Raw genomic sequence first — 27,456 nt, forward strand, 5'->3', positions numbered from 1 at the left:
GACGTTCAGTGCACAATAAACTGTTGTCTTGTAACGCTTTCATGGACAATTCTGAACATGACTGAAATATGGTGTCACATTTCATGATATTTTGTGTGTTTTAATTTAAACTTGAAAACAATAATTATGTGCTGACAGTTTTAAAAAGTGGAGTATGATACATTCCAAATTACTGCCTGTGAAAATGAATTTTTGTGAAAGGTACATGCATTTCGTCTTCCTGAGATCTGTGTTGCATTCATGTCACTGCATGTCTTGACTTTGATCAGGGAAGATTTCTTTTTATTCAGTGTTGTACCCTTTGCACTAACCATTAACCCCTTCTCTACTTAAACATGATCTGTGTGACGAGAATTCCAGGTGCAGGATTGACTTCTAGTGTACTTTTAAATGAGGTAATTGATTTTAATTAATGAAGGTGATGCCATCCTAAGTCCAAGTGAATAATATTGACCAGCATCCTATTTACCTGTCTTAGACCATGACTTTCTCAGTGGGCAACATCACTTCACTGATGAGTTTACTCATCAACAGAAGTCAAAGGGTTAAGCGTTTGTATTAAATCTTGTGAATGAATTGATGGCAATTTTTTAAGGTTTAAAGACATCTGTGGGGGATAAAATCCCAGATGAGTAGCGTGCTGTGAAAACACATTTTTCTCAGTAAAGAGAGCTGAATAACCTCAGTGCCCAGTCCACATACAGATTTATCTTTTTCAGAGAAAGTGAAGATAAAGAAAGAAAATACAGGCAGTTTCTTTTTAAAGGAAATAAAACCAATTGCCTTTTTTTTTTTTTTTTTGTAAAGGAAATAAAACCATTGGGAAGTAAAAAGACAAAATGTGAATAGATATGAATAGACTATGCTAATTTCATGTACATTATGTGAATAATACATTTTCGACTTGTGTACCGGTTAGAAAATGCCAGTTGCTGTGAAGCCATTTATGTATTGTGACTTTTGGTGATGATAATAGTAACGACTATTGTAAAACATTCCAGAAAATATTTCTTTTGGTTGGGGTGTATGTGAATCCACAACAGCAGCTATACCTATAAAACGTGTGTGTGTGTGCACAAGTGCCATGTGCGTGTGTGTGTGTACGTTTGCCTTGTTCCATAAAATATTGTCTGCTGTCTGTTGTTCGATTTTGTGAAAACTAATATTTATGAGTATAATCAGACTGATCATCTATTTGGTTTTTTTTGTGTGTATAATTCTGTATATTATTTGGTTTCATTTTTTTCAGTTTGTGCTCTTTTCTTTGCTTGTTTGCCATTTACTGATGACAGTGTAATTATTACAGCACCCACCAATCCATTTATTTGCATAAATTTCTTCTATTGGCAGACTGTGGTAGATATTTATATGTTACATTTAAAGACTGGACATTTTTAGGCATCAGTATTAGACGTGTATCCTTCAGTGCCATCTTTTAATTCAAAGAAACTCACGTGGAGTGTGCGTGTGTGTGAGGGGAAGAGGGGGTGAGAGAAAGTCTGAGGCAGAGTGGTCAACACACGTCCAGCTGATTCAAAGAAACTCCAGCTTTGTGCATTCGGTTTTCCTGTAATTGACATTATGCGGAGATGTAAAAATAAATATCACAGATTTAGAAAAAAATCCTTTTTATTTTTATAGTAAACATAACAGAAAGTGGAAAAGGTTATTTTGCTTTACCTCATTCTTTCAGTCTTTTACAAGTATATAGAGAGAAGAAGAAAAACAATGCGTACTTTGGTTGTCTGGGGAACTAGTAAGCACAGTTTCACAAGACTCAGAATTGCTGGGTTCATAAGTGTCAACTACATATATGACAGCACCTGTCTGGCCATTTGTTTCAAAACATATTCTATTCAGAGTTAATTGGTTTGGGTAATTCTGCAACATTGTTTTCGTTTAAAAAAAAAAAAAAAAAAAAAAGGGGGGGGGGGGGGGAACTGACCAGTCTTGACTAGTGTTTATCCATCATTCCATGTTGGTGATGTTGAAGGAAATATGTATCATGTATGGCATAGAATCATGTTTGGTATAGAATCATGTATGACATGGAAAGTTCTAAACAAATCTTTCTCTTCTGAACAAGTAAATTGTTTTCTGGCTAGCTATATCTGTTGTAGAAATGTTCACCATGCATTTAAGCTCCTTGGTAGACTGGAAAAGGAAGGAAAAAAAAAAAGACCCTGAAAAGGAGTTAACTGCTTGCTTCATCAGTCTTCAGTTTATCGTAGCAGCCAGACCAGTCACCAGAGGCTTCAGATTGTGATCTCCATCTAAGCTGGGGGGTTTTGTTTTGTTTTGTTTTTTGGTCGGTGATAGGCTCCAACCCAGAGCTGAGTGTGCCATGGGTTCAGATGGGAAGATTGGGACCACACAGTTGAAAGTCATCCACTTCATGGATTCGTCTTTGGGTGTGTTGGTCTAATTCCCTGACCAACACTGCAGCTGTCTGTATCTCAGTTTGGTTGACAACATGATACATTATGAAGAGTGCAGCCAGGTCAGGTAGTCCGAACATACATGGACCGCCATGGCCCATCTTCATCACCCCAACATCATTCATCATCTTTAAAATACAGGAAACAAAACGTCCCAATGGCACACACACACACTCACACACACGTCTTTAAGGTGGAAAGGAGGTAGGGAAGGGAACAGTCTTCCCCCTTAGTACCTTATCATGCCTTTCCAGGCTGTTAGTGGAGTTCATTTAATGCTGTCACTCCACAGGCAGCATTGGTCAGATGTTGCACTTCTTACCCAGTGTTTACCAGTGATCAGAGTTCAAGGCTCTGTTCCAGCATGGTGGTGTCTCCTTGGGAAAAGAGTTTACTTTGATTTTCCTCACCCAACCAGAGGTGAAAATGGGTGCCTGGTTTTGATAGGGAAGATTAAAACAGTGGAAGGAGAGGATTGGGTCCTGTCTCTGTGTCCAAGACAGAGTGGATATGAACTGACTGTCCCTATGGCTGTAAAAGGATATGGAACAAGATGGATGAGGTATGCATTATACTATGTATTTCTGTCAGTGTTGTTAATGTTGATACTGTTCATGTCTGTGCTCTTTGCCTTAGTTCTCTTCTGGAGTTGGCTTGCTTACATCACCCACTCCTTTTGTGTTTTCAGCACCAAGTAGGTTCGAGCTTACTGAAATAAAATATTCATTATATAAACCGCTAAAGAAAAGTGTATAATGCTTTTTCCTGTTCTGTATCATGATGTGTGATTTAAAATATACTAACTAATGTGCCATGACTTTGTGCATAGTCTGATCAATGGTTTGAAGTGGATGCACAACTAGAAGATTCATCTGAAAGGTATATACTGGTTTTCTAAATTGGAATATTTGTCAAAGTGGGTTTTCAGAATGATACTGAGAAAAGGGATTTACTGGTCATTGTCAAAGCTTTGAGCATAGTGAGTTCTACATTCAAAGATGAAGATCTCGGGTGGGGGTGGGGGTGGGATGGGGGACAACAACAACACAAACAGCTAAAAGAAAACATGAGATAGTAAAAAGATAAATACCCATAAAGTATTTGAGAGTATTATATATATATATTTCACTACATTTGCTTAGGTAAAGTATCTCATTTTGTGTACTTTTCTGAGAAAAATCTTGTTTCGTGTACTTTAATCGGGACTGAAGTTAGTTTTCTGTCAGTATGTAAATCTGTAAAATAGAGTCAATCAGAAATCCTGTTAGATGTTTCTGTCAGGAGACAGACAATAATATTCTTGTTCATTTATTTCTGTGGATGTTTTATTTTGTTTCTTGGTTGACGACCTATCTGTCAGCCAGGGTTGTGGACGGTCACAATAGTGTAATGTTACATGTAATAGTTCACATTCCAGTAACTGGCCCAGTGAAAAACATGATGCATGTAAAGAAGTATGTGAATTGTTCAGTTGTGTATTTGTCTGTTTTTAATCTTTGATTTTTTGCTTTCAGTTGTAATTCAACTGACTTGTCCATATTGATCTGAGTGTCATGAAGTTTTATTAATTTTCTTACCATATATGTATATGTCATGAACAGTTTCTTTGGTCTCCAATATTTATAACATTGTCATGTAGAAATCATGTTTTTGGAAGATGTGTACCATAGCTATTTTAAAAATAATTATTTTGATACTTTTTTTTTTTTTTTTTTTTTTAAATAAAAGCTGATTAGAGAATATTGAGTTGGAAACTTTTATAAACGCTTTTCGGCGGAATGGTGTTAAAACACTTTTCGGTGGATGGTCATGTTGGTATTGAGCAGTGTGTGTGTGTGTGTGTGTGTGCGCACACGCGCGCGCTGTTCTGTCCACAGTTGATGGACAACTCTTGATTTGGTGATATATTTTCCCAGTCTCAAAGCCAGTTTAAAAGGTAATTTTGAAGAAAACTGAAAAGTATAAAAGGGCAAAAAATATTGGAAGAAAACTGGAGTGTAGTAGAGAGGATTCAAAAGAAAACTGAACAGTAAAGGGGGAGGACTCTGAAGAAAGCTAAGTTCTGTAAAGTGAGAGAATTGGAAGATAACTGAACAAATCTAAAAAGGTGAGGATTTGGAAGAATTAAAAAAAAAAAAAAAAAGTTATTAAACACCCCCACCCACCCACGACCAACAACAAGAACAAAACTACTCTTAAGTTGATGGCCGACATTCCCATAAAAAAGCCCCCCCCCCCCCCCCCCCTCCCAATCATTAATTCATTTTTAACTTTAATATTTCTTCCAGGCCATTCACTTCTAGAACCCTAAAAACCCAATTCCTAATACCTTGACCTTCAGTGTGTCAGACAATAGGTCACTTTACACCCAAACCATCACATGACCTTCAGTGTGTCAGACAATAGGTCACTTTACACCCAAACCATCACATGACCTTCAGTGTGTCAGACAATAGGTCACTTTACACCCAAACCATCACTTGACCTTCAGTGTGTCAGACAATAGGTCACTTTACACCCAAACCATCACTTGACCTTCAGTGTGTCAGACAATAGGTCACTTTAGAACCAAGCCATCACTTGACCTTCAGTGTCAGACAATAGGTCACTTTAGAACCAAGCCATCACTTGACCTTCAGTGTGTCAGACAATAGGTCACTTTAGAACCAAGCCATCACTTGACCTTCAGAATGTCAGACAATAGGTCACTTTAGACCCAAACCATCACTTGACCTTCAGTGTGTCAGACAATAGGTCACTTTACACCCAAACCATCACTTGACCTTCAGTGCGTCAGACATTGGTCACTTTAGAACCAAGCCATCACTTGATCTTCAGTGTGTCAGACAATAGGTCACTTTACACCCAAACCATCACTTGACCTTCAGAATGTCAGACATTGGTCACTTTAGAACCAAGCCTTCACTTGACCTTCAGTGTGTCAGACAATAGGTCACTTTACACCCAAACCATCACTTGACCTTCAGTGCGTCAGACATTGGTCACTTTAGAACCAAGCCATCACTTGACCTTCAGTGTGTCAGACAATAGGTCACTTTACACCCAAACCATCACTTGACCTTCAGTGTGTCAGACATTGGTCACTTTAGAACCAAGCCTTCGCTTGACCTTCAGTGTGTCAGACAATAGGTCACTTTACACCCAAACCATCACTTGACCTTCAGTGCATCAGACATTGGTCACTTTAGAACCAAGCCATCACTTGACCTTCAGTGTGTCAGACAATAGGTCACTTTACACCCAAACCATCACTTGACCTTCAGTGTGTCAGACAATAGGTCACTTTAGAACCAAGCCATCACTTGACCTTCAGTGTGTCAGACAATAGGTCACTTTACACCCAAACCATCACTTGACCTTCAGTGTGTCAGACATTGGTCACTTTAGAACCAAGCCATCACTTTTACCTTCAGTGTGTCAGACAATAGGTCACTTTACACCCAAACCATCACTTGACCTTCAGAATGTCAGACATTGGTCACTTTAGAACCAAGCCATCACTTGACCTTCAGAATGTCAGACATTGGTCAATTTAGAACCAAGCCATCACTTGACCTTCAGAATGTCAGACATTGGTCACTTTAGAACCAAGCCTTCACTTGACCTTCAGAATGTCAGACACTGGTCACTTTAGAACCAAGCCTTCACTTGACCTTCAGTGTGTCAGACAATAGGTCACTTTAGAACCAAGCCATCACTTTTACCTTCAGTGTGTCAGACAATAGGTCACTTTACACCCAAACCATCACTTGACCTTCAGAATGTCAGACATTGGTCACTTTAGAACCAAGCCATCACTTGACCTTCAGAATGTCAGACATTGGTCACTTTAGAACCAAGCCTTCACTTGACCTTCAGTGTGTCAGACAATAGGGCACTTTAGAACCAAGCCATCACTTGACCTTCAGAATGTCAGATAATAGGTCACTTTAGACCCAAACCATCACTTGACCTTCAGAATATCAGACAATAGGTCACTTTTGACCCAAACCATGCATTACTTGACCTTCACAGTGTCAAACAATAGGCCACTGAACTCAAATCTGCCAATGCACAGTGCCCATTTATTTCCAGCTTGGTTTTTGTCCCGAGATGAAGTGAAGAGGTGAGAATGAAAGGAACAGTCTCTGCAGACTGGGTACAATACCAACAAATAAAAGACTGTCAGAATGTTGCAAAGATTAGTCATTTCTTTTCAAGCATTCACTGAGAAGCACAGATCAGGTGCACTGTAATTTACTAGCATTATTATTATCAGTAGTATTTTGAACGTTTCTTATTCAGGTTAATGAAAACAAAGGGTAGAACAGCAGTTAATGTGAGCACCCAGCCAGTCACCAGATACACTGCATTCACACAGGTTCTGTTTCATGAAGGTGTCAGATCGTGCAGCCTGATCCATGTACACTGCACCACAACACCCCATCTGCTTAAAAAAAATAAAGCAAAGAGAAGCAGATGTCTGTCTTTCGCATAAACCCAATGTGTTGGTCAGGCCTTGACAGCCCACCCTAGGTTTCTATAAAGTATTATAAAAAAAAAGGGTAAGGAAATACCCTTTTATAAAAAAAAAAGGGTAAGGAAATAAATGGAAAAAAGAAGAAGTAAATGTCTTAAATTATAAAATGAAATATAGAAGGCCAATGACTGAAGTAAACCAAGTAAAAAGGGTCACATTCAGCCAGTTCTGTACTGTTCTCAAATGCAAAAAAGGCCTTTCAGTCTTAAAGGCAATGGCAACCAAAGGTATTGAACAATGCCACCTCTTCCTGCTATACCAATCACTCGTCCTCAGTGTGATCGACTACGGACTTGGGCTAACAACACCGTCTCAAAGCAACCTCCTAAAATTAGAAAGAGTACAAAATGAAGCTATGAGGCTGATCCTTGGAACAACAAAAGACACGCCCACAGAAACCATGCGATACCTGCTTGACCTTCCTTCAGTGCAGGCCAGAAACAAGTTAGAACAGGTCAAGACCTACTTCAAAGCATTAGAAAACCCTCAAAACCCACTGCATGATGCAGTCAAAGAACCAAAAGGCAGCCGTCTAGGGCGAGGAAGATCATGGATGGGGCAAGCAGAAGACACAATCCAGCTAGTATGCCGACTACAAGACCTGAAAGAAACAAAAGAATGGGAGAAAAACCCCGAAAACCTCAACCATCTATTCAACACAGCCGTTTCACCCACTCTAGGAAGACATTGTCAGGAATGGCCAGAGGGCAAAACTGATGCGGAAGTGAAGCTACTCATAGAAGAAAACAGTAAAGAAGAGGACATCATCATATACACAGATGGCTCAGTCACCAAAGACCAATCCGGTTGGGGATTCACTGCGAAACAAAATGGAAAAACAGTTAGGGAAGAGAATGTTGCCTACAAAGTCACAACCTCCAGCCTAACGATGGAAGTTGAAGCTGTGACACATGCCCTCCAGTGGCTATCGTCCATCCATACGCCCGGAAACCAACATGCCATGATTCTAACAGACTCAATGAACCTCATACAGAAAATTGAAAACGGAATGGGAAGCCCAGAGTGGCATAAGGCAATGCGCAATTTTCAGATAAAAAAACTCACATGGTCATACTGCCCGGGACATGCAGGAGTTAAGGGAAATGAGCGAGCTGACAGACTTGCTGGTAACGCAACACCAACGAGGGGCCTACATCTAGGAAAATTGGAAATCCTCAGAAAAGTCAAAGAATATAAAGAACAGGTACAAGGCCATTACACCATCGATCGCCTCAAAGAAATAAAAGCAGAGAGCGGGAGCGGCCGTAAGTCTAACATGAAAGGTAGAGCACGATGCTTTGCAAATCAAACAAATATCGGCATCATTTCCAAACCAACATTGCGCAAATTTCTTCAAAACGGAACAGAGTCTCTGTGGGCTTTTCCAAATACAGTAGACTGAGCAACACACAAGACGCCACATTCTTGGCATCAGAGATCTTTTCCCATCCCTCTTGCGGCCAATCAGTGGCAGCCTCTGTGCGTGTGTGTATGTGTGTGTTTGTGCGTATGTGTGGGTCTGTGTTTTCAAGTGCGTTTGTGCATGCGTGAGAGTGTAAGTGTACACAAGTGTCAGGAGAGTTCTGTGCATGTGTGTGTGTGTGTGTGTGTTGTGTGTGTGTGTGTGAGGGGGAGGTGGGGGTGCAGGGAGGAGGTGAGATAGAGGATGAGGTATGTGAGTGTATGCATGCCTACACTGTGGGAGCATCAGGATATTGGAACGGGTTGGGGGTGGGAGATATGGGCGTGTGTGTGTGTGTGTGTGTGTGTGTGTGCCGTGGAAGCTGCGATACATAGACTAGAAACTCCGAGTGTGTGGAGGAGGGGGTAGAGGAGGTGCAGGGAAATTTGTGGTGTGTGTGTGTGTGTGTGTGTGTGTGTGTGTTGGAGCTCATGTACGTTTATATGTATTTGACTGTGCTTTCATATCTATGAAACTGCGTTTTTGGGGCATATCTGTTATGCATGTGTGGGTGTATGTGTGAATGTGTGTCTTCATGTTTTATATTTATTTGCTTATTTATCATCATTGTTGTCTTATTTATTTAATTATTTATTTATTATTATTATTATTATTTTATCATTATTTTCATTACTACTATCTTTTTTTTTTTTCATCATAATATATATATATAGATTTTTTTTAATTTTTTTTCTCAAGGCCTGACTAAGCGCGTTGGGTTACGCTGCTGGTCAGGCATCTGCTTGGCAGATGTGGTGTAGCGTATATGGATTTGTCCGAACGCAGTGACGCCTCCTTGAGCTACTGATACTGATACTGATACTGTGCCCACCCAGAGAAGCATTCATTCTCACACAAGTGTGAAAATGCGCACACACACACACACACACACACACAGAAATACATAGTGGGCAGACTCGCAGACACCCAGGACAAACGCTCAACTGACAAATCCAGGCCCCACCATAAACACACACACACACACAACATCATTTGCATCTCGTAGACACTCGAGGCATCACTTGGCAGCATTGCGCACGGGTGCACACAAATACATGTCAGTCACACAAAAAACACAACAGTTGACAGACCAGTTTATGGTGACAAAGATTCAGCAGCACAAGGGTTAACAGTGAAGGCTCTGCATGCACATGCAGCAACATTAGAATTTGCATGGCTGCAGTGTTATATCACATGTCATCCTGATTCTCATGTTCCCCATTCACTTTTCACTAAATTGGTGATCCAAATTTTTCTATTTCCGCGCCTTTTTGTTCTGTTAGTGATTTGAGCACTGGAAACTGTTAACAAACACGTTTTAATATTCATCCATATCTAGAGCATGTGTGTGTGTGTGTGTGTGTGTGTGTGTGTGTGTGTGTTTAACAGAGAAAGGCTGAAAAGGTGAAATAGAATAGCAGGCGGGCAAAAGAGGACAATGAGTCAAACTCCAAAGAGAACACCTTGGGTGGTCAAAGAATAGGTGAGTCGGGAACAGGTGAATGGGACCTGCTCCATCCCACAGAATGCACAGTGCTGTTCCATGTGGCTTCATGTCCAGCTGACCAGACAGGGCTGAAAACATTCTGGTCAAGACATGTCTAAAAATAACAGGGTCAATGTTAGTCCCATGAATCCTGAACAGAAAATCACCTAGAAGAGAAACTTGAACACAAGTAGTAACATTCCCCCTCAAAAGTCCCGAGTTCTGGCTTTGACTGCAATTTTCATTTCTCTCCATAACATTTCTCTCCACAACAACCAACATAACAAAACCAAATATGAGAGAATAACTACACTTAATTCATTTGAACATTGCTAATGGGCAAACGACATCTCCAGGATGTTAACAAATACAACAAAGTGCCAAGCATTCAGTCAACTCCTGGACGTGAATGCAACATAAAAAGTGCCAAGCATTCAGTCAACTCCTGGACGTGAATGCAACATAAAAAGTGCCAAGCATTCAGTCAACTCCTGGACGTGAATGCAACATAAAAAGTGCCAAGCATTCAGTCAACTCCTGGACGTGAATGCAACATAAAAAGTGCCAAGCATTCAGTCAACTCCTGGACGTGAATGCAACATAAAAAGTGCCAAGCATTTAGTCAATTATTGGGTGTGAACAAATAAAACATAGTAAGTGCTGAACATTAAGTCAACAACTGGATGTTTACAAATATAATACAGCAAAAGCCAAATTACTAAATTCAGGAGAAAAGAAAGCATGACCATTTTTACAAGAAAAGTAATGGTTTAGTGAGAAGCAATGTAGGAAAAGACAAAAGACAGATGTGACACAAAGAAGTGGAAAAAGCCACAAGGACAGCAATAGAAAAGAGGAAATCTCTAGCGCACAGTTATCTTCCAGATGATGAAAACTGTTTATACTGCAGGTATGTGGCATTCCCACTGGTCAGGAAATACTCAATCAGTCCTGCTTAAAACAAAGACAGTTCAGCATACCAGGAGCATACTGGCTCCTACCCAAAGTTGAGAGTGATATGAACTCAAATGGGAAGAGTGAAACTAAACAGTCAAGGGTTATCCATTCCACAAATGCGTCTTTGGGGAATGTTGCTCAACTTTCCTGACCAACACTGCAGGTGTGCGTATTTCTGAGCATGGTTGATGTCGGGATATATTATGAGAGATCAGCCTTGTCAAATAGTTCCAGACCTAAATGGGCCCCTACAAAAGCACTGTCATCACCCTCATCATCATCACCATCACTGAAATAATAAAATAACAGACACTACCTAAAGTTTGAAGATAGGTCAAATAATACCAGGATCATCTGTCAGATTGTCACAAAACCCTTAGTACCATCAGTGAAAGTGCACTAATAAGTTAACCAATTAACACATATATAGTTTTTGATAAGCATGTTTTGGCATTCATTGAAAACAGATGCAGGAAATGAAACTCCATATCATTACAAAATAATATAAAAGTTTGAACAACGTTGCATTCAAATTGTATAAGAAAAATGCTGAATAATAGTTGTACTGAAAAAGATAAAAGTACATAATTTTCATTCCCAAAAGGGAATGGTTATTTTGGAAAATGGAAAAGGAAACATTCATTTGTCATTACAATAAAAACTAAAGCTAGATACACAAAATCTGTCTTTCACATCCCCAAAACAACAGAAATTTGGAATGCACAGAAAACAGGACTGGGAATCTTTCTGTTTTCTGGAAATGTAAAGCTTCCAGTGGATAACATGTTCAACCAACTACCCACAAACATAGTCACACGCACACACACACACACACATGCAGACAGACACATGTGTACACACACTCTCCCACATGCACTTTCTTCTATTCAAACTGTCATTCATCAATGCATTGGCATATAATGAACTGAATTTCTTTACCTTCAGCTGGAAGAAAGCAGATCACTACAAACAGAAATGCCGTCTATCAGCACAGCATGAGCAATCTCAGTTGTCTTCCCCTTCATTTTCTCCACCACAAAGAAGGCCCTGATGTGAATTCACACAACCCCACCCCACACCGTGTTGTCCACATCTCTCAGCAATAACGGAACATCTCCATGTGAAACACAAATGCTCTCCCCCATGTGATATGAAATAATGCTCCCCTTTATGTGATATCCTAACAACACTCTGCAGATGACAATGGTCTTTTTCTTTTTTTTTTCTTTTTTTTTAACAAGAAATCCATGTAATACACTTCCTCATGTTTTTTCCAATGGTGTGCCTGAAGGAGTCACCTCCACCCTCTACTGTCTATCTGTCCACAACAGGCAGACAGGTGGGGCGGATTTTCCTCAAGTTGTCAGATGTAGGCCACAAACCAAGCCGCTGGACTGATGTGGATTGTTACTGGGACCATGGGAATGTTTAAACGATTCTTCAGATCTGGATTGGTATAGGGATCATGTAACTGTTAAACTTAAATGATTCTTCAGATCTGGACTGGTATAGGGATCATGTAACTGTTAAACTTAAACGATTCTTCAGATCTGGACTGGTATTGAGTCCATGGGATAAAGGGAATGTTTAGAAAGGATTCTTCAGACCTGGATTGGTATTGGGACCAAGTACTTGTTAAAGGATTCTTCAGATCTTGACTGGTTTTGAGTCCATAGGATAAAGGGAATGTTTAGAAAGGATTCTCCAGATCTGGATTGGTATAGGGACCACATAATTGTTAAAGGATTCTTCAGATCTGGACTGGTATCATTCCATGGGATAAAGGGAATGTTTAGAAAGGATTCTTCAGATCTGGATTGGTATAGGGACCAAGTACTTGTTAAAGGATTCTTCAGATCTGGATTGGTATAGGGACCAAGTACTTGTTAAAGGATTCTTCAGATCTGGACTGGTATTGAGACCACTGGGAATGTTTTGAGGATTCTTCACCACTGGGATACAGAACAAAAGGTCAGTCACTGGTATCCTCTGATATATTTCTATTAATGACTGACAGGATTTTATACATCCAGATCCTTTAAAAAAAAAAAAATTTAAGATTTATATTTCACCATTCACAAAATTTAAAAAAAAAAAAAAAAAAAAAAAAAATCCAAAGCAAAATATTACATACTCTGGTAAAAATAAGCAATGAGTTAATTGTTAGCTGTTTCAGATTTTTGTTCAGTAAAGCACCCTTGGGTTTAATTTCTGAGAAACTAATGATTCAGGGGTTGTAATGCACAACTGTTATAAATTTAGCACTTTCATCAAACCAGCAAGTAAATGCAAAAGTAAAAACAAACAAAAAGAAAGAACAGACACATAGTAAATTTTACACAGAATTAACGGTAGTTTCAGCAGAACAGTGGCAAGTCTTTTTGCCCAAGTCTGGAACATCACCTGGAACATAAACGATTAGCACTCAGCACATGGCCCATGTTTTCAACCAAGACACATTTGGAGTTGTCCACCCCTTTACAGGCTGGAGTCCAAGTCCTCAGTCAGATTTCTGCTGTCCATCCTCTCTGGTACCATGCTGTCTGGCTGTGGTCCAAAAGCAACACCTTATCTCCCATCCCAGCAAGCACCGTGGCACAGATGGTGAGGCATTGGACTTCTGATCCAGTGTTCACCAGTGATGAGGGTTTGAAGCCCTGTTTCAGTCTGTTGTTGTGTCCTTGGAAAGGCACTAGGATGTGAAGTTACCCCCCCCCCTCCCCCCCACTCCCTCCTGACAACAACTGTCAAGTCAGCAAGGTGCTGCTCTGGTGACGCCTGCAGAAAACAGGGAGGAGGGTGGGGGTAAAAGACCATGGCGGGAAGGGGGAATAACAAGTTCACACTGTAAATCCACACAGGCTGTCACACAGACTGTCATGTTGCCCACTTGGCCCAGTACTATGGGACAAACTGTCCTTCTCAATCAGTCAAATGGATTTCCCAGTTCAGTTCAAAATGTATTGTATTTCCCAGTTCAGCTAAAAATGTATTTCCCAAAATGTATTTCCCAGTTCAGTTCAAAATATATTTCCCAGTTCAGTTCAAAATGTATCTCAAAACACAGCTCTTCAATCCTACCTACCATCTTACTGACTGATGTGCTTTTTGGACATTTTCTGCTAATGTGTGTGCATCTGCAGATATGTTTCTTTGAGCATTTATGAGTGCACATGCTTGCTCAAGTATGAACTTGAATCAGTTATGTACATGTGCACTCTTTTTTTTTCTTTTCTTTTTTTTTGTAAAGGCCACAAGTCTCCTGCCTAAGAAGTTTAAGCACAAATCTGCATTGTTATTATGATGTAAAATGAATACACTATATTGTGGTGTGGTGTGGTGCAGGGTGTGAAGCGGTGTGGTGTGGTGTGGTGTGGTGCAGGGTGTGAAGCGGTGTGGTGTGGTGTGGAGTGGTGTGGTGTAGGGTGTGGTGTGGTGTGATGTAGGGTGTGGTGTGATGTGATGTGGTGTGGTGTGGTGTGGTGTGATGTGATGTACGGTGTGGTGTGGTGTTGTGTGGTGTGATGTAGGGTGTGGTGGTGTGGTGTGGTGTAGGGTGTGGTGTGGTGTGGTGTGGTGTGATGTAGGGTGTGGTCTGGTGTGGTGTGGTGTAGGGTGTGGTGTAGTGTGGTGTGGTGTAGTGTGGTCTGGTGTGGTGTAGGGTGTGGTGTAGTGTGGTGTAGTGTGGTCTGGTGTGGTGTAGGGTGTGGTGTAGTGTGGTCTGGTGTAGTGTGGTGTAGTGTAGTGTGGTCTGGTGTGGTGTGGTGTAGGGTGTGGTGTAGTGTGGTGTGGTGTAGTGTGGTCTGGTGTGGTGTAGGGTGTGGTGTAGTGTGGTGTAGTGTGGTCTGGTGTGGTGTAGGGTGTGGTGTAGTGTGGTCTGGTGTAGTGTGGTGTGGTGTGGTGTAGTGTGGTCTGGTGTGGTGTGGTGTAGTGTGGTGTGGTGTGGTGTGGTGTAGTGTGGTGTGGTGTGGTGTGGTCTGGTGTGGTGTGGTGTAGTGTAGTGTGGTGTGGTCTGGTGTGGTGTAGTGTGGTCTGGTGTGGTGTGGTGTAGTGTGGTGTAGTGTGGTGTGGTGTGGTGTAGTGTGGTGTAGTGTGGTTGGTGTGTGTAGGGTGTGGTGTGGTGTAGGGTGTGGTGTAGTGTGGTGTGGTGTAGTGTGGTGTGGTGTGGTGTAGTGTGGTGTGGTCTGGTGTGGTGTAGTGTGGTCTGGTGTGGTGTGGTGTAGTGTGGTGTAGTGTGGTGTGGTGTGGTGTAGTGTGGTGTAGTGTGGTTTGGTGTGGTGTAGGGTGTGGTGTAGTGTGGTGTGGTGTAGTGTGGTGTGGTGTGGTGTAGTGTGGTGTGGTGTGGTGTAGGGTGTGGTGTGGTGTGGTGTGGTGTGGTGTGGTGTAGTGCGGTGTGGTGTGGTGTAGGTGGGGCGTTGCATGAAGACAAGACAGGATGTCAGCAAGGTGTGCCCGACTCAGTCTCCACCCAGGCTACGATCTTGTCTTCCCAACCAGGTACCACTGCATCTTCCTTGGTCAGCTGCACACACACACACACACACACACACACACACACACACACACACACACAAACATGCACATTTACAAATAAAATTGGTTGAAAATGCAAAAGACAATGGGAAAGATGAGCACACACACGCATTCTCACACACACACATTTAAACACACACATACACACACTAGCACATGCATTCACACACATTCAAACACACACACAAATGCACACACATGTATTCACATACACACCTTAACACAGAAACATACATCCCCCCCCCCATCCCCCCTTTAAAACCCAAGGCCAAACATTTTAAACAATGGCACTGGGAATCTATATCATGTATATGAAACATAAATTTGAGTGTTGCCTTATGCTCCTTGAACTGATAGTCATATGCTGCATAAAGAGAATCACAATTTGTGTTGGAAGATCCTTATGGGATAGTTTTCTTCTTTTTCTGGATTATTATGTCACTTTAATCTTTTAAAATCCAGATTCAGCATTTCACTACACAGTGCTTTATTAACGAGTGAAAGATACTTAATAAAACCCCTCTTTCATCACCAGGTTTCTGTGTGACCCCACCTCCCCTGCGCTGAATATCTTAGACTCAACACTCTCAGTCACACTATTTGGTTCCTGTCAAAACAAACACAGTGGACTTGTTTACTTCAAACTTTGGTCAGGGAGAGAATTTAGTCACTGCTCTATTGCAAGGGAAACTGGCTGCCACTGTCAAGCTTAGTTACAATGTGAAAAATGGTCTTTTTAACACAACTCCTTGATGCTGACGAAAGTTGCCAATGGCAGTGCGCTGTATAGTTGACTGAAAGGAAATTTTCTAGCTAAAATTACGTTTAAATAACATACTTACCGTGACCCAACTAGTGCAGACTCCGGCAGGGGTCTGACATTCCTGTCCTGTGCAAACTACTATCCGCCTATGCGGAGAAAAAGAGAGCAACTACGGCCGATAACCTCCTGGAAGTAGGTAACCTCCCCTTTGTCCCGCTAGCTAGCGCCCTCTTTTTCCGGCAGCCATAAGCGAAAGAGTTAAGAGAGCCCCAAATCAAAAACTTTAACAAACTTAGGACATTTTAAACAGATTCTCTAAGACCCCCCCCCCCCCCCCCAAATAAGAACATGTCATGTAAAAAAAAAAATAAATAAAGAAGTTTTTTTAAACCCCTTACTTGCCAAAGATTTTGAAACTTGTGATTCCTATGTGCCAATGAAAAATATCTGGGTTTTCAACTTTGTAAAAAAAAGAATGCATTACTTCATCAAATACAAAGATATCTCCTTGAAATATAGCAAGATTATTGTTCATGCATTGTACTTTGACAACTCCAGTGACCCACTGATGTATATATACGTCCACAAAAATGCTTTGCTATTTGCCCCATGACACATATATATGTCAGCGTCATTTCTGGATTTTTCACAGTTCTATTTAAATGTTGATGTGTCCCAATAGTCACTAGTTAGAAAGCTGGATATGTCCACTTCATTTATCCACCAAGAAAAACAGCCAGTCACACTCTGTATGATAATTTCTGGATGTTATTGTCAAAAAGCCCCTCACAATGCTTTCACAATGGTGGATGATGAACCACAAACTTATCCTACTGGCTTGAAATAAAGATTTTGCCCAACAAGATGTTGCAGAAGCCTTACAAGTCATTGACAACAATGAACTGGGTGCTTGGTGTGGCAGAATCTTGCTGGATGGTTCGCTTGACGTAACTGAAAGTTAGAATGATGATTTGCAGAGAGGAGGGAAGGTAGAGGCAGTTAAAGGAGAGAAAGCAGAGCAGGCAGTCAAGTATTTGTATCTGTAGTTCTTTTTATCATAACAGATTTCTCTGTGTGAAATTCGGGCTGCTCTCCCCAGGGAGAGCACGTCGCTACACTACAGGCCCACCCATTTTTTTGGTATTTTTTCCTGCATGCAGTTTTATTTGTTTTTCCTATCGATGTGGATTTTTCTACAGAATTTTGTCAGGAACAACCCTTTTGTTGCCGTGGGTTCTTTTACGTGCGCTAAGTGCATGCTGCACACGGGACCTCAGTTTATCGTCTCATCCAAATGACTAGCGTCCAGACCACCACTCAAGGTCTAGTGGAGGGGGAGAAAATATCGGCGGCTAAACCGTGATTCGAACCAGTGCGGTCAGATTCTCTCGCTTCCTAGGTGGACGCGTTACCTCTAGGCCATCACTCCAAGTATAGCTTTGTGGGTGACCCAGAGTTGACCTCAAATACAAACCATCCACTTATTCAAGGCAGGCACAGAGAGAGAGATGAAAGGTGGTGAATAGTTTCATGCAAATCATAAATTACATGTACAGCATGGTTTTAGAAAAACATGCTCACAATGATCAAACAGCTATCATTTCCGAGCAAACCTATGAACAGTGCTCATCCCTATCTTCCCTGAACTGTGGGCCAACTGAGCCACTGTTAATCGTTTTGATACTGCTGAAAGTGAGCATGAAATGAGTGAGTGTGGCACTCAGGAGTTGCAATTTAAGGATTTGAATATATACAATCATAGTGTTAAATGAACTTCTATCAAAATTTGACTGTCCATTTTCCTTTCAGAAAAGTATGGGATATGTATAATTTCTTGCAGTAGTTCGCATGCTATATTTTTTTGTGTTAATTATTACCCTCCACAACCCACAACTGCCTGGCAAATAGGAAACAAAAGTCAAATTAATGCCTGACATTGAAGAGGTTAAGCAGATGATAGGTTTTTCTGATCCCATGCTATTTTTGTTTTTAAAATCCTAGTTTAAGGATACTTCCATGAAAACAACTGGTTAAAAATGATCTGTATCACATTTACAGACATTAACCCAGAATGAAGCGTATAGTGGTGAGGTGAGACACAGCCTGCAGTGAAGTGAAGTGACACACTGACCTCCTCCTTCACAGTGCCGTACTCAGGGTCCAGGGCCTTGAAGTAGTAACGATATCGCTCACACCCCGCAAACAGCCTCTTCAAGTCTCTCAGCCTGATCTCCCCTAACCTGGTCACACACACATGCACACCACACACACACACACTCACTCACATGTGCACCACACACACACACGCACGCGCGCCACACACACACAAACACCACCACGAAACATAGGTATATCTCAAATACAAAACACTGTGAAGCAGTTGTATTGGAAGACAGAATCTATCCACTTGATCATATGTGTCAAAATCAACACTAATCAAGAACAAGTTTTAAAGCGCATTCAAGAAATTGACAAAACAGGTAACATTCCCAGCAATTAATGCTTACTGATGATATACAACCAAAGTTGGAGAAATTTGTTTATGAATGCAGTACCAACTTACGATGTTCATTATTTATTTATCTATTTACATCTTATAAATCTTAAGGTTTCATGACAATAAAATTTATTCTATCTATTCACACACACACACACACACACACAGAGTTATTTTAAAGTCAAATTGTATTTTGACTCTAAAAGTAAAAAAAACTTTCTTTTCATATCTCTTCTCCTGGTAGATATGTTCATGTAAATAGACACTCACACACAATGTGTGTGCACACACACTCACACATTAACATACATACATCCACACATACAAACATATAGAAATATACACCTGTAAACATGTGTGCAGCATACACATATACAAACCTGTACATCCACATGTATGCACACACACTCACACATTAACATGTGCATACACACCCTTAAAAAATGTGTGCACACACATACACAAATGAACAATATATATCTTTTTCTGTCATTGAACAACACTGTATTCAAGAAACAGCAGCTATGTGCAACAGAAGAGGACACACCTGCCAGGTATGACACAGGTCCTGGGATGCTCAGAGAAATCCATGAAGTAGATGACAGAGGTCTTGGGTCCATCACCCCCCTCCCCCTCCATGGCTGGTCCTAAGTCTGTGTCACAGGTCACATATGTGCTTTAATGTCTGTACATGGACTGTGATGTCAGATGGATACAAGTCACATCTTCACCACTTTAACGTCTATACATGCACTGTAGTGTTTGATGAATACAAGTGTGTTTATGCACCAAGCACACAAGGACAGCGGAGTACGTCAGACCACAGTGACAAACAGAATCCCACATACACTCTACAATGGAATAAAAGAGACCACAACTAATGATTCAGTTATCTACCAATAAACAGAACAATTTGTCTTCAACAAAATATTTAATTGGTTAAATATCATATGCACTGATGCACACACACACACATGCTGCACACTCAAACAGACATTGGATATTCTCTTAGGGACTGTGTTTTGTAAACCTGCTAGGTTTTGAGGACAAATAAAATCTTGTTTTGATTATCACACGTATGTATGTATGCCAAAAGCAAAAAAACCCTGTCTCATCCCCCCCCCCCTCCCCCCCAAACGCCCAAAGCAGAACACACAGACATCAACGCATGCTACAAGCACACACACCCACGCCCCTGCTGCAAAGACATCAATGCATGCCACAAGCACCCCACCCCCCCTTGCTGCATAGACATCAATGCATGCCACAAGCACCCCCCTGCCCCCACTGCTGCATAGACATCAATGCATGCCACAAGCACCCCCCTGCCCCCACCTGCTGCATAGACATCAATGCATGCCACAAGCACCCCCCTGCCCCCACTGCTGCATAGACATCAATGCATGCCACAAGCACCCCCCTGCCCCCACTGCTGCATAGACATCAATGCATGCCACAAGCACCCCCCTGCCCCCACCTGCTGCATAGACATCAATGCATGCCACAAGCACCCCCCTGCCCCCACTGCTGCATAGACATCAATGCATGCCACAAGCACCCCCCTGCCCCCACCTGCTGCATAGACATCAATGCATGCCACAAGCACCCCCCTGCCCCCACCTGCTGCATAGACATCAATGCGTGCCACAAGCACCCCCCTGCCCCCACCTGCTGCACAGACATCAATGCATGCCACAACCACCCTGCCCCCACCTGCTGCATAGACATCAATGCGTGCCACAAGCACCCCCCTGCCCCCACCTGCTGCATAGACATCAATGCATGCCACAACCACACACACCCACCCTGCCCCCACCTGCTGCATAGACATCAATGCATGCCACAAGCACCTCCACCCCCCACCCCCCCCCTGAACGCATAGACATCAATGCATTCCACAAGCACCCCCACCCCCTGCCCCCACCTGCTGCACAGACATCAATGCATGCTACAAGCACCTCACCCCCCCCTCTCCATCCCCCCACATGTGCACCCTTACTTCTTCCTGCCTGCATGGAGACAGGTCGCTGTGCAGGAAAGGCTATTTCTTCAGTAATATTGTTTTGTTTTCCCAGTTCCTGGGAGAAAGAAAACAAAAACAGAAACATTTTGAAAGATGAAAGATTTTTCACATCTGTCGCTTGCTTCCTAGAGTCTTCAAAAGAAAAATGATTGTACACTGACACAATAGCACATACATAAGTCTCACAATAAATGTGGCATGAAAACACATTTAGAACACTCAACATGAAACCTACATGAACACACACGCACAGAACATTCCATAATATGCAGAACACACATATAAAACACTCACCATAACACAGACATGAACACACACACATACAACACTCACCACAACACAGACATGATCACATAAATAGAACACTCATCATAACACAGATAGAACACACACTTAGAACACCCATCACACATAAGAACACATACTAACAGACATGACCACAAATAACACTCACTACAACACAGACAAGACCACACTCAGAACACTCACCACAACACAGACATGAGCATACACATAAAACATAGCCATAGTGGAGTGATAGCCTAGAGGTACAGCCTAGGAAGTGAGAGAATCTGAGCGTACTGATCTGAATACTGGTTCAGTCACCAGTATTTTCTCCCCCTCCACTAGACCTTGGGTGGTGGTCTGGACACTAGTCATCTGGGTGAAATGATAAACCGAGGTTCTGTGTGCAGCATGCACTTAGCGCATGTAAAAGAACCCACAACAACAAAAGGGTTGTCCCTGGCAAAATTTGGTAGAAAATTCCACTTCAATAGGAAAAAACAAACAAACAAAAGAACAACTGTAGGCAGGAAAAAATACAAAAAACATGAGTGGCGCTGTCAGTGTAGCGATGCAACTCAAATTTCACAGACAAATCAGTTGTGACAAAAAAAAGCAATACAAAATACACTCACCACAACACAGACATGAACACACACATAACACTCACCACAACACAGACATGAACACAAATAGAACACTCATCACAACACAGACATGAACACACACATAACACTCACCACAACACAGACATGAACACAAATAGAACACTCATCACAACACAGACATGAACACACACAGAACACTCACCACAACACAGACATAAACACATAGAACACTCACCACAAAATAGACATGAACACACACAGAACACTCACCACAACACAGACATGAACACACATAGAACACTCACCACAACACAGACAAGAACATACATAAAGAACACTCACCCTAACACAGACATGAACACACACAGAACACTCGCCACAACACAGACATCAACACACAGAACACTCACCACAAAACAGACATCAACACACATAGAACACTCACCACAACACAAACATCAACACTCATAGAACACTCACCACAACACAGACATCAACACACATAAAGCACATAACATAACACAGACAAGAGCACACACACAGAACACTCACCACAACACAGATATCAACATACATAGAACACTCAACACAACACAGACATGAACACACATAGAACACTCACCACAACACAGACATCAACATACATAGAACACTCACCACAACACAGACATGAACATGCATAGAACACTCACCACAACACAGACACACATAGAACACTCACCACAACACAGACATCAACATACATAGAACACTCACCACAACACAGACATGAACATGCATAGAACACTCACCACAACACAGACATCAACACACATAGAACACTCACCACAACACAGACATCAACACACATAGAACACTCACCACAACACAGACATCAACACACATAGAACACTCACCACAACACAGACATCAACACGCATAGAACACTCAACACAACACAGACATCAACACGCATAGAACACTCACCACAACACAGACATCAACACACATAGAACACTCACCACAACAAAGACATGAACACTCATAGAACACTCACCACAACACAGACATCAACACACACAGAACACTCACCACAACACAGACATCAACACACATAGAACACTCACCACAACACAGACATCAACACACACAGAACACTCACCACAACACAGACATCAACACACATAGAACACTCACCACAACACAGACATGAACATGCATAGAACACTCACCACAACACAGACATCAACATACATAGAACACTCACCACAACACAGACATGAACACTCATAGAACACTCACCACAACACAGACATCAACATACACAGAACACTCACCACAACACAGACATCAACACACATAGAACACTCACCACAACACATACATCAACACACATAGAACACTCACCACAACAAAGACATGAACACTCATAGAACACTCACCACAACACAGACATCAACACACACAGAACACTCACCACAACACAGACATCAACACACATAGAACACTCACCACAACACAGACATCAACACACACAGAACACTCACCACAACACAGACATCAACACACATAGAACACTCACCACAACACAGACATGAACATGCATAGAACACTCACCACAACACAGACATCAACATACATAGAACACTCACCACAACACAGACATGAACACTCATAGAACACTCACCACAACACAGACATCAACATACACAGAACACTCACCACAACACAGACATCAACACACATAGAACACTCACCACAACACAGACATGAACATGCATAGAACACTCACCACAACACAGACATCAACACACATAGAACACTCACCACAACACAGACATCAACACACACAGAACACTCACCACAACACAGACATCAACACGCATAGAACACTCAACACAACACATACATCAACACACATAGAACACTCACCACAACACAGACATGAACACTCATAGAACACTCACCACAACACAGTCATCAACACACAGAGAACACTCACCACAACACAGTCATGAACACTCATAGAACACTCACCACAACACAGTCATCAACACACAGAGAACGCTCACCACAACACATACATCAACACACATAGAACACTCACCACAACACAGACATGAACACTCATAGAACACTCACCACAACACAGTCATTAACACATATAGAACACTCACCACAACACATACATCAACACACATAGAACACTCACCACAACACAGACATGAACACTCATAGAACACTCACCACAACACAACACAGACATGAGCACACATAGAACACTCACCACAACACAGACATCAACACACAGAGAACACTCAACACAACACATACATGAACACTCACCACAACACAGACATGAACACACATAGAACACTCACAACACAGACACGAACACACAACACAACACAGACATGAACACATATAGAACACTCACCATAACACAGACATAAACACATAGAACACACAACATAGACATGAACACACACAGAACACTCACCACAACACAGACACATATTGAACACTCACCATAACACAGACATCAACGCACACAGAACACTCACCACAACACAGACATAAACATACATAGAACACTGAAACAACACAGACATGAACACACAACACAACACAGACATGAACACATATAGAACACTCACCACGACACAGACATCAACACACATAGAACACTCACCACAACACAGACATCAACACACATAGAACACTCACCACAACACATACATCAACACACATAGAACACACAATACAACACAACACAGACATGAACACGCATAGAACACTCACCATAACACAGACATTAACACATATAGAACACTCACCACAACACAGACATCAACACACATAGAACACTCACCACAACACAGACATCAACACACATAGAACACTCACCATAACACAGACATCAATACACATAGAACACTTAACACAACACAGACATCAACACACATGGAACACTCACCACAACACAGACATCAACACACATAAAACACACAACACAACAGACATCAACACACATAGAACACTCACCATAACACAGACATCAACACACATAGAACACTTAACATAACACAGACATGAACATATACAACATGCACCACGACACAGACATGAACATATACACACATAACACTCAAGCACAATCACATGTGAATTTCTTTTTTTGAGAGGCTATACACCAGATGTGACTACATACAAGCATAATTAGAAAAGAAATACCTCAACTTAATGTATTCAATAAGTTACTGAAAACCAGATATCAAACTGAAAAATAATATGCTTTTATCAAGTTACAATTCTGTTCACTTCCACACAAACTGAAGAAATAAAAACAAACCATACTCCAATTTAAAAAAAAAAAAAAATCTGGGCTAATCATAGAAGAAGAAAAAAATCAATGGATTAAGCACAACATGTTGAACGATAAAAAAAAAGTTAACAATAGATAGATTTAACGCTTTGTACCCCTGGTATAGAGTAGTTGTAACACAGGATTGCTTCCCTTGGACCAAGTACAGCTATTTCCATTCTGCAGCGCGCATATTCAGTTTTGCTTTCTCAACCAGTTGAATTCTCACTCAGTGCTTTCTTGATGGGTATAACTTCTGTGCTGTTTGCTGGAAAATTCAAGGGGACAGAGCATGTTTCTGATGACAATGAGTGTACTCTGGGTACAAAGTCTGGCTTTGACACTGCATTCAGCAGTTGTGGGGTTGGTCCACAGAGCTGCTGCACTAATGGGGTCTTCTGTTCCCTTAACTGTGAATAGTCATGGGGGCATCACACAGAAGAACTGTTCACCAGACTCCTCCAGGTCTGTTGCTTGTTGGAAAAACCTGGTCTCTGCAAATAGTTTTCCTATCCATTCTCAATGTTGTCAGTTCATCAGTTTATTTCATTTTATATTTCCTCTCCATATCCATTCCTCAACAGTTCATTGGAGGATTGTTTTATCAAAGCCATTAGATCATGTTACAGGGTCATAACAGCGCAGTTTCCTTTTCTTAACTGATGTCAGCAGATCTTCATAAGGCTCAGTGTGCTGCTTCATGGTTTGGTGCACTTGTTCTATGGTGATGTGATCAGTGTGTCTGACGATAAATACCTTGCAGAACACCTCATTTCTATGGCTTGAATTCTTTCCTGATCCACCATGAAGGTCCATGTCTCACAAGCTTACAAGATGGAATTCACCAGCACACAGGATTCTGATCTGGTGTTTCATGGGGATGTTGCCGTCCTTACTGACGGGGGACAAAGTGTTAAAAGAAGAAAAAAACATGAGCAGAGGATGTGGCAGTGACTCACAGACAGGAGTGGAGGGTGGGAATGACGGAGCTGCACACTGTGGGGCTGTGTGTCGTGGGGCGGGGTGATCTCCTGGTGCAGCCGTCGGATCACACGCTCCTTGCGTGCCAGTTCTCCCTGCCACACAACATAACACAACACCCAGTTCTCCCTGTAACACAACACCCAGTTCAACACAACACCCAGTTCTCCCTGTAACACAACACAACACCCAGTTCTCCCTGTAACACAACACCCAGTTCTCCCTGTAACACAACATCCAGTTCAACACAACACCCAGTTCTCCCTGTAACACAACACCCAGTTCTCCCTGTAACACAAAATCCAGTTCTCCCTGTAACACAACACCCAGTCTCCCTGTAACACAACATCCAGTTCAACACAACACCCAGTTCTCCCTGCAACACAACACCCAGTTCTCCCTGTAACACAACACAACACCCAGTTCTCCCTGCAACACAACACCCAGTTCTCCCTGCAACACAACACCCAGTTCTCCCTGCAACACAACACAACACCCAGTTCTCCCTGTAACACAACACAACCCCCAGTTCTCCCTGTAACACAACCCCCAGTTCTCCCTGTAACACAACCCCCAGTTCTCCCTGTAACACAACACCCAGTTCTCCCTGTAACACAACATCCAGTTCAACACAACACCCAGTTCTCCCTGCAAAACAACCCCCAGTTCTCCCTGTAACACAACACAACACCCAGTTCTCCCTGTAACACAACACAACACCCAGTTCTCCCTGCAACACAACACCCAGTTCTCCCTGCAACACAACACAACACCCAGTTCTCCCTGAAACACAACACCCAGTCCTCCCTGAAACACAACACCCAGTTCTCCCTGAAACACAACACCCAGTCCTCCCTGAAACACAACACCCAGTTCGCACTGCCACACAACACAACACAGCACCCAGTCCTCCCTGAAACACAACACCCAGTTCTCCCTGCAACACAACAGAACACAACACCCAGTTCTCCCTGCAACACAACACCCAGTCCTCCCTGAAACACAACACCCAGTTCTCCCTGTAACACAACACAACACCCAGTTCTCCCTGCAACACAACACCCAGTTCTCCCTGCAACACAACACCCAGTTCTCCCTGCAACACAACACCCAGTTCTCCCTGTAACACAACACAACACAACACAACACCCAGTTCTCCCTGCAACACAACACCCAGTTCTCCCTGTAACACAACACAACACAACACAACACCCAGTTCTCCCTGCAACACAACACAACACCCAGTTCTCCCTGTAAAACAACACCCAGTTCTCCATGCCACACAACACAACACAACACCCAGTTCTCCCTGCAACACAACACCCAGTTCTCCCTGCAACACAACAGAACACAACACCCAGTTCTCCCTGCAACACAACAGAACACAACAGCCAGTTCTCCCTGTAACACAACACCCAGTTCAACACAACACCCAGTTCTCCCTGTAGCACAACACCCAGTTCTCCCTGTAACACAACACAACACCCAGTTCTCCCTGTAACACAACACCCAGTTCTCCCTGTAACACAAAATCCAGTTC

General features: G+C 42.1%; 1 protein-coding gene across 1 annotated transcript in view; it reads right to left on the minus strand.

The window, feature by feature from the left end:
• Positions 1 to 14,998: 14,998 nt before the first annotated feature.
• Positions 14,999 to 27,456, minus strand: part of LOC143291703 (dixin-like) — a 32,418-nt gene continuing 19,960 nt past the window's right edge. The window contains exons 12-16 of the mRNA XM_076601726.1: positions 25,895 to 26,011; positions 20,676 to 20,754; positions 19,224 to 19,329; positions 18,311 to 18,419; positions 14,999 to 15,405 (exon numbers count right to left, since the gene is read on the minus strand). Coding sequence (XP_076457841.1) covers positions 15,322 to 15,405; positions 18,311 to 18,419; positions 19,224 to 19,329; positions 20,676 to 20,754; positions 25,895 to 26,011 — 495 coding nt within the window. The 3' untranslated portion in view covers positions 14,999 to 15,321. The remainder of the gene's footprint in view (positions 15,406 to 18,310; positions 18,420 to 19,223; positions 19,330 to 20,675; positions 20,755 to 25,894; positions 26,012 to 27,456) is intronic.

The sequence above is a fragment of the Babylonia areolata genome, chromosome 17 (assembly GCF_041734735.1).
Source record: "Babylonia areolata isolate BAREFJ2019XMU chromosome 17, ASM4173473v1, whole genome shotgun sequence".
NCBI lineage: Eukaryota > Metazoa > Mollusca > Gastropoda > Neogastropoda > Buccinidae > Babylonia > Babylonia areolata.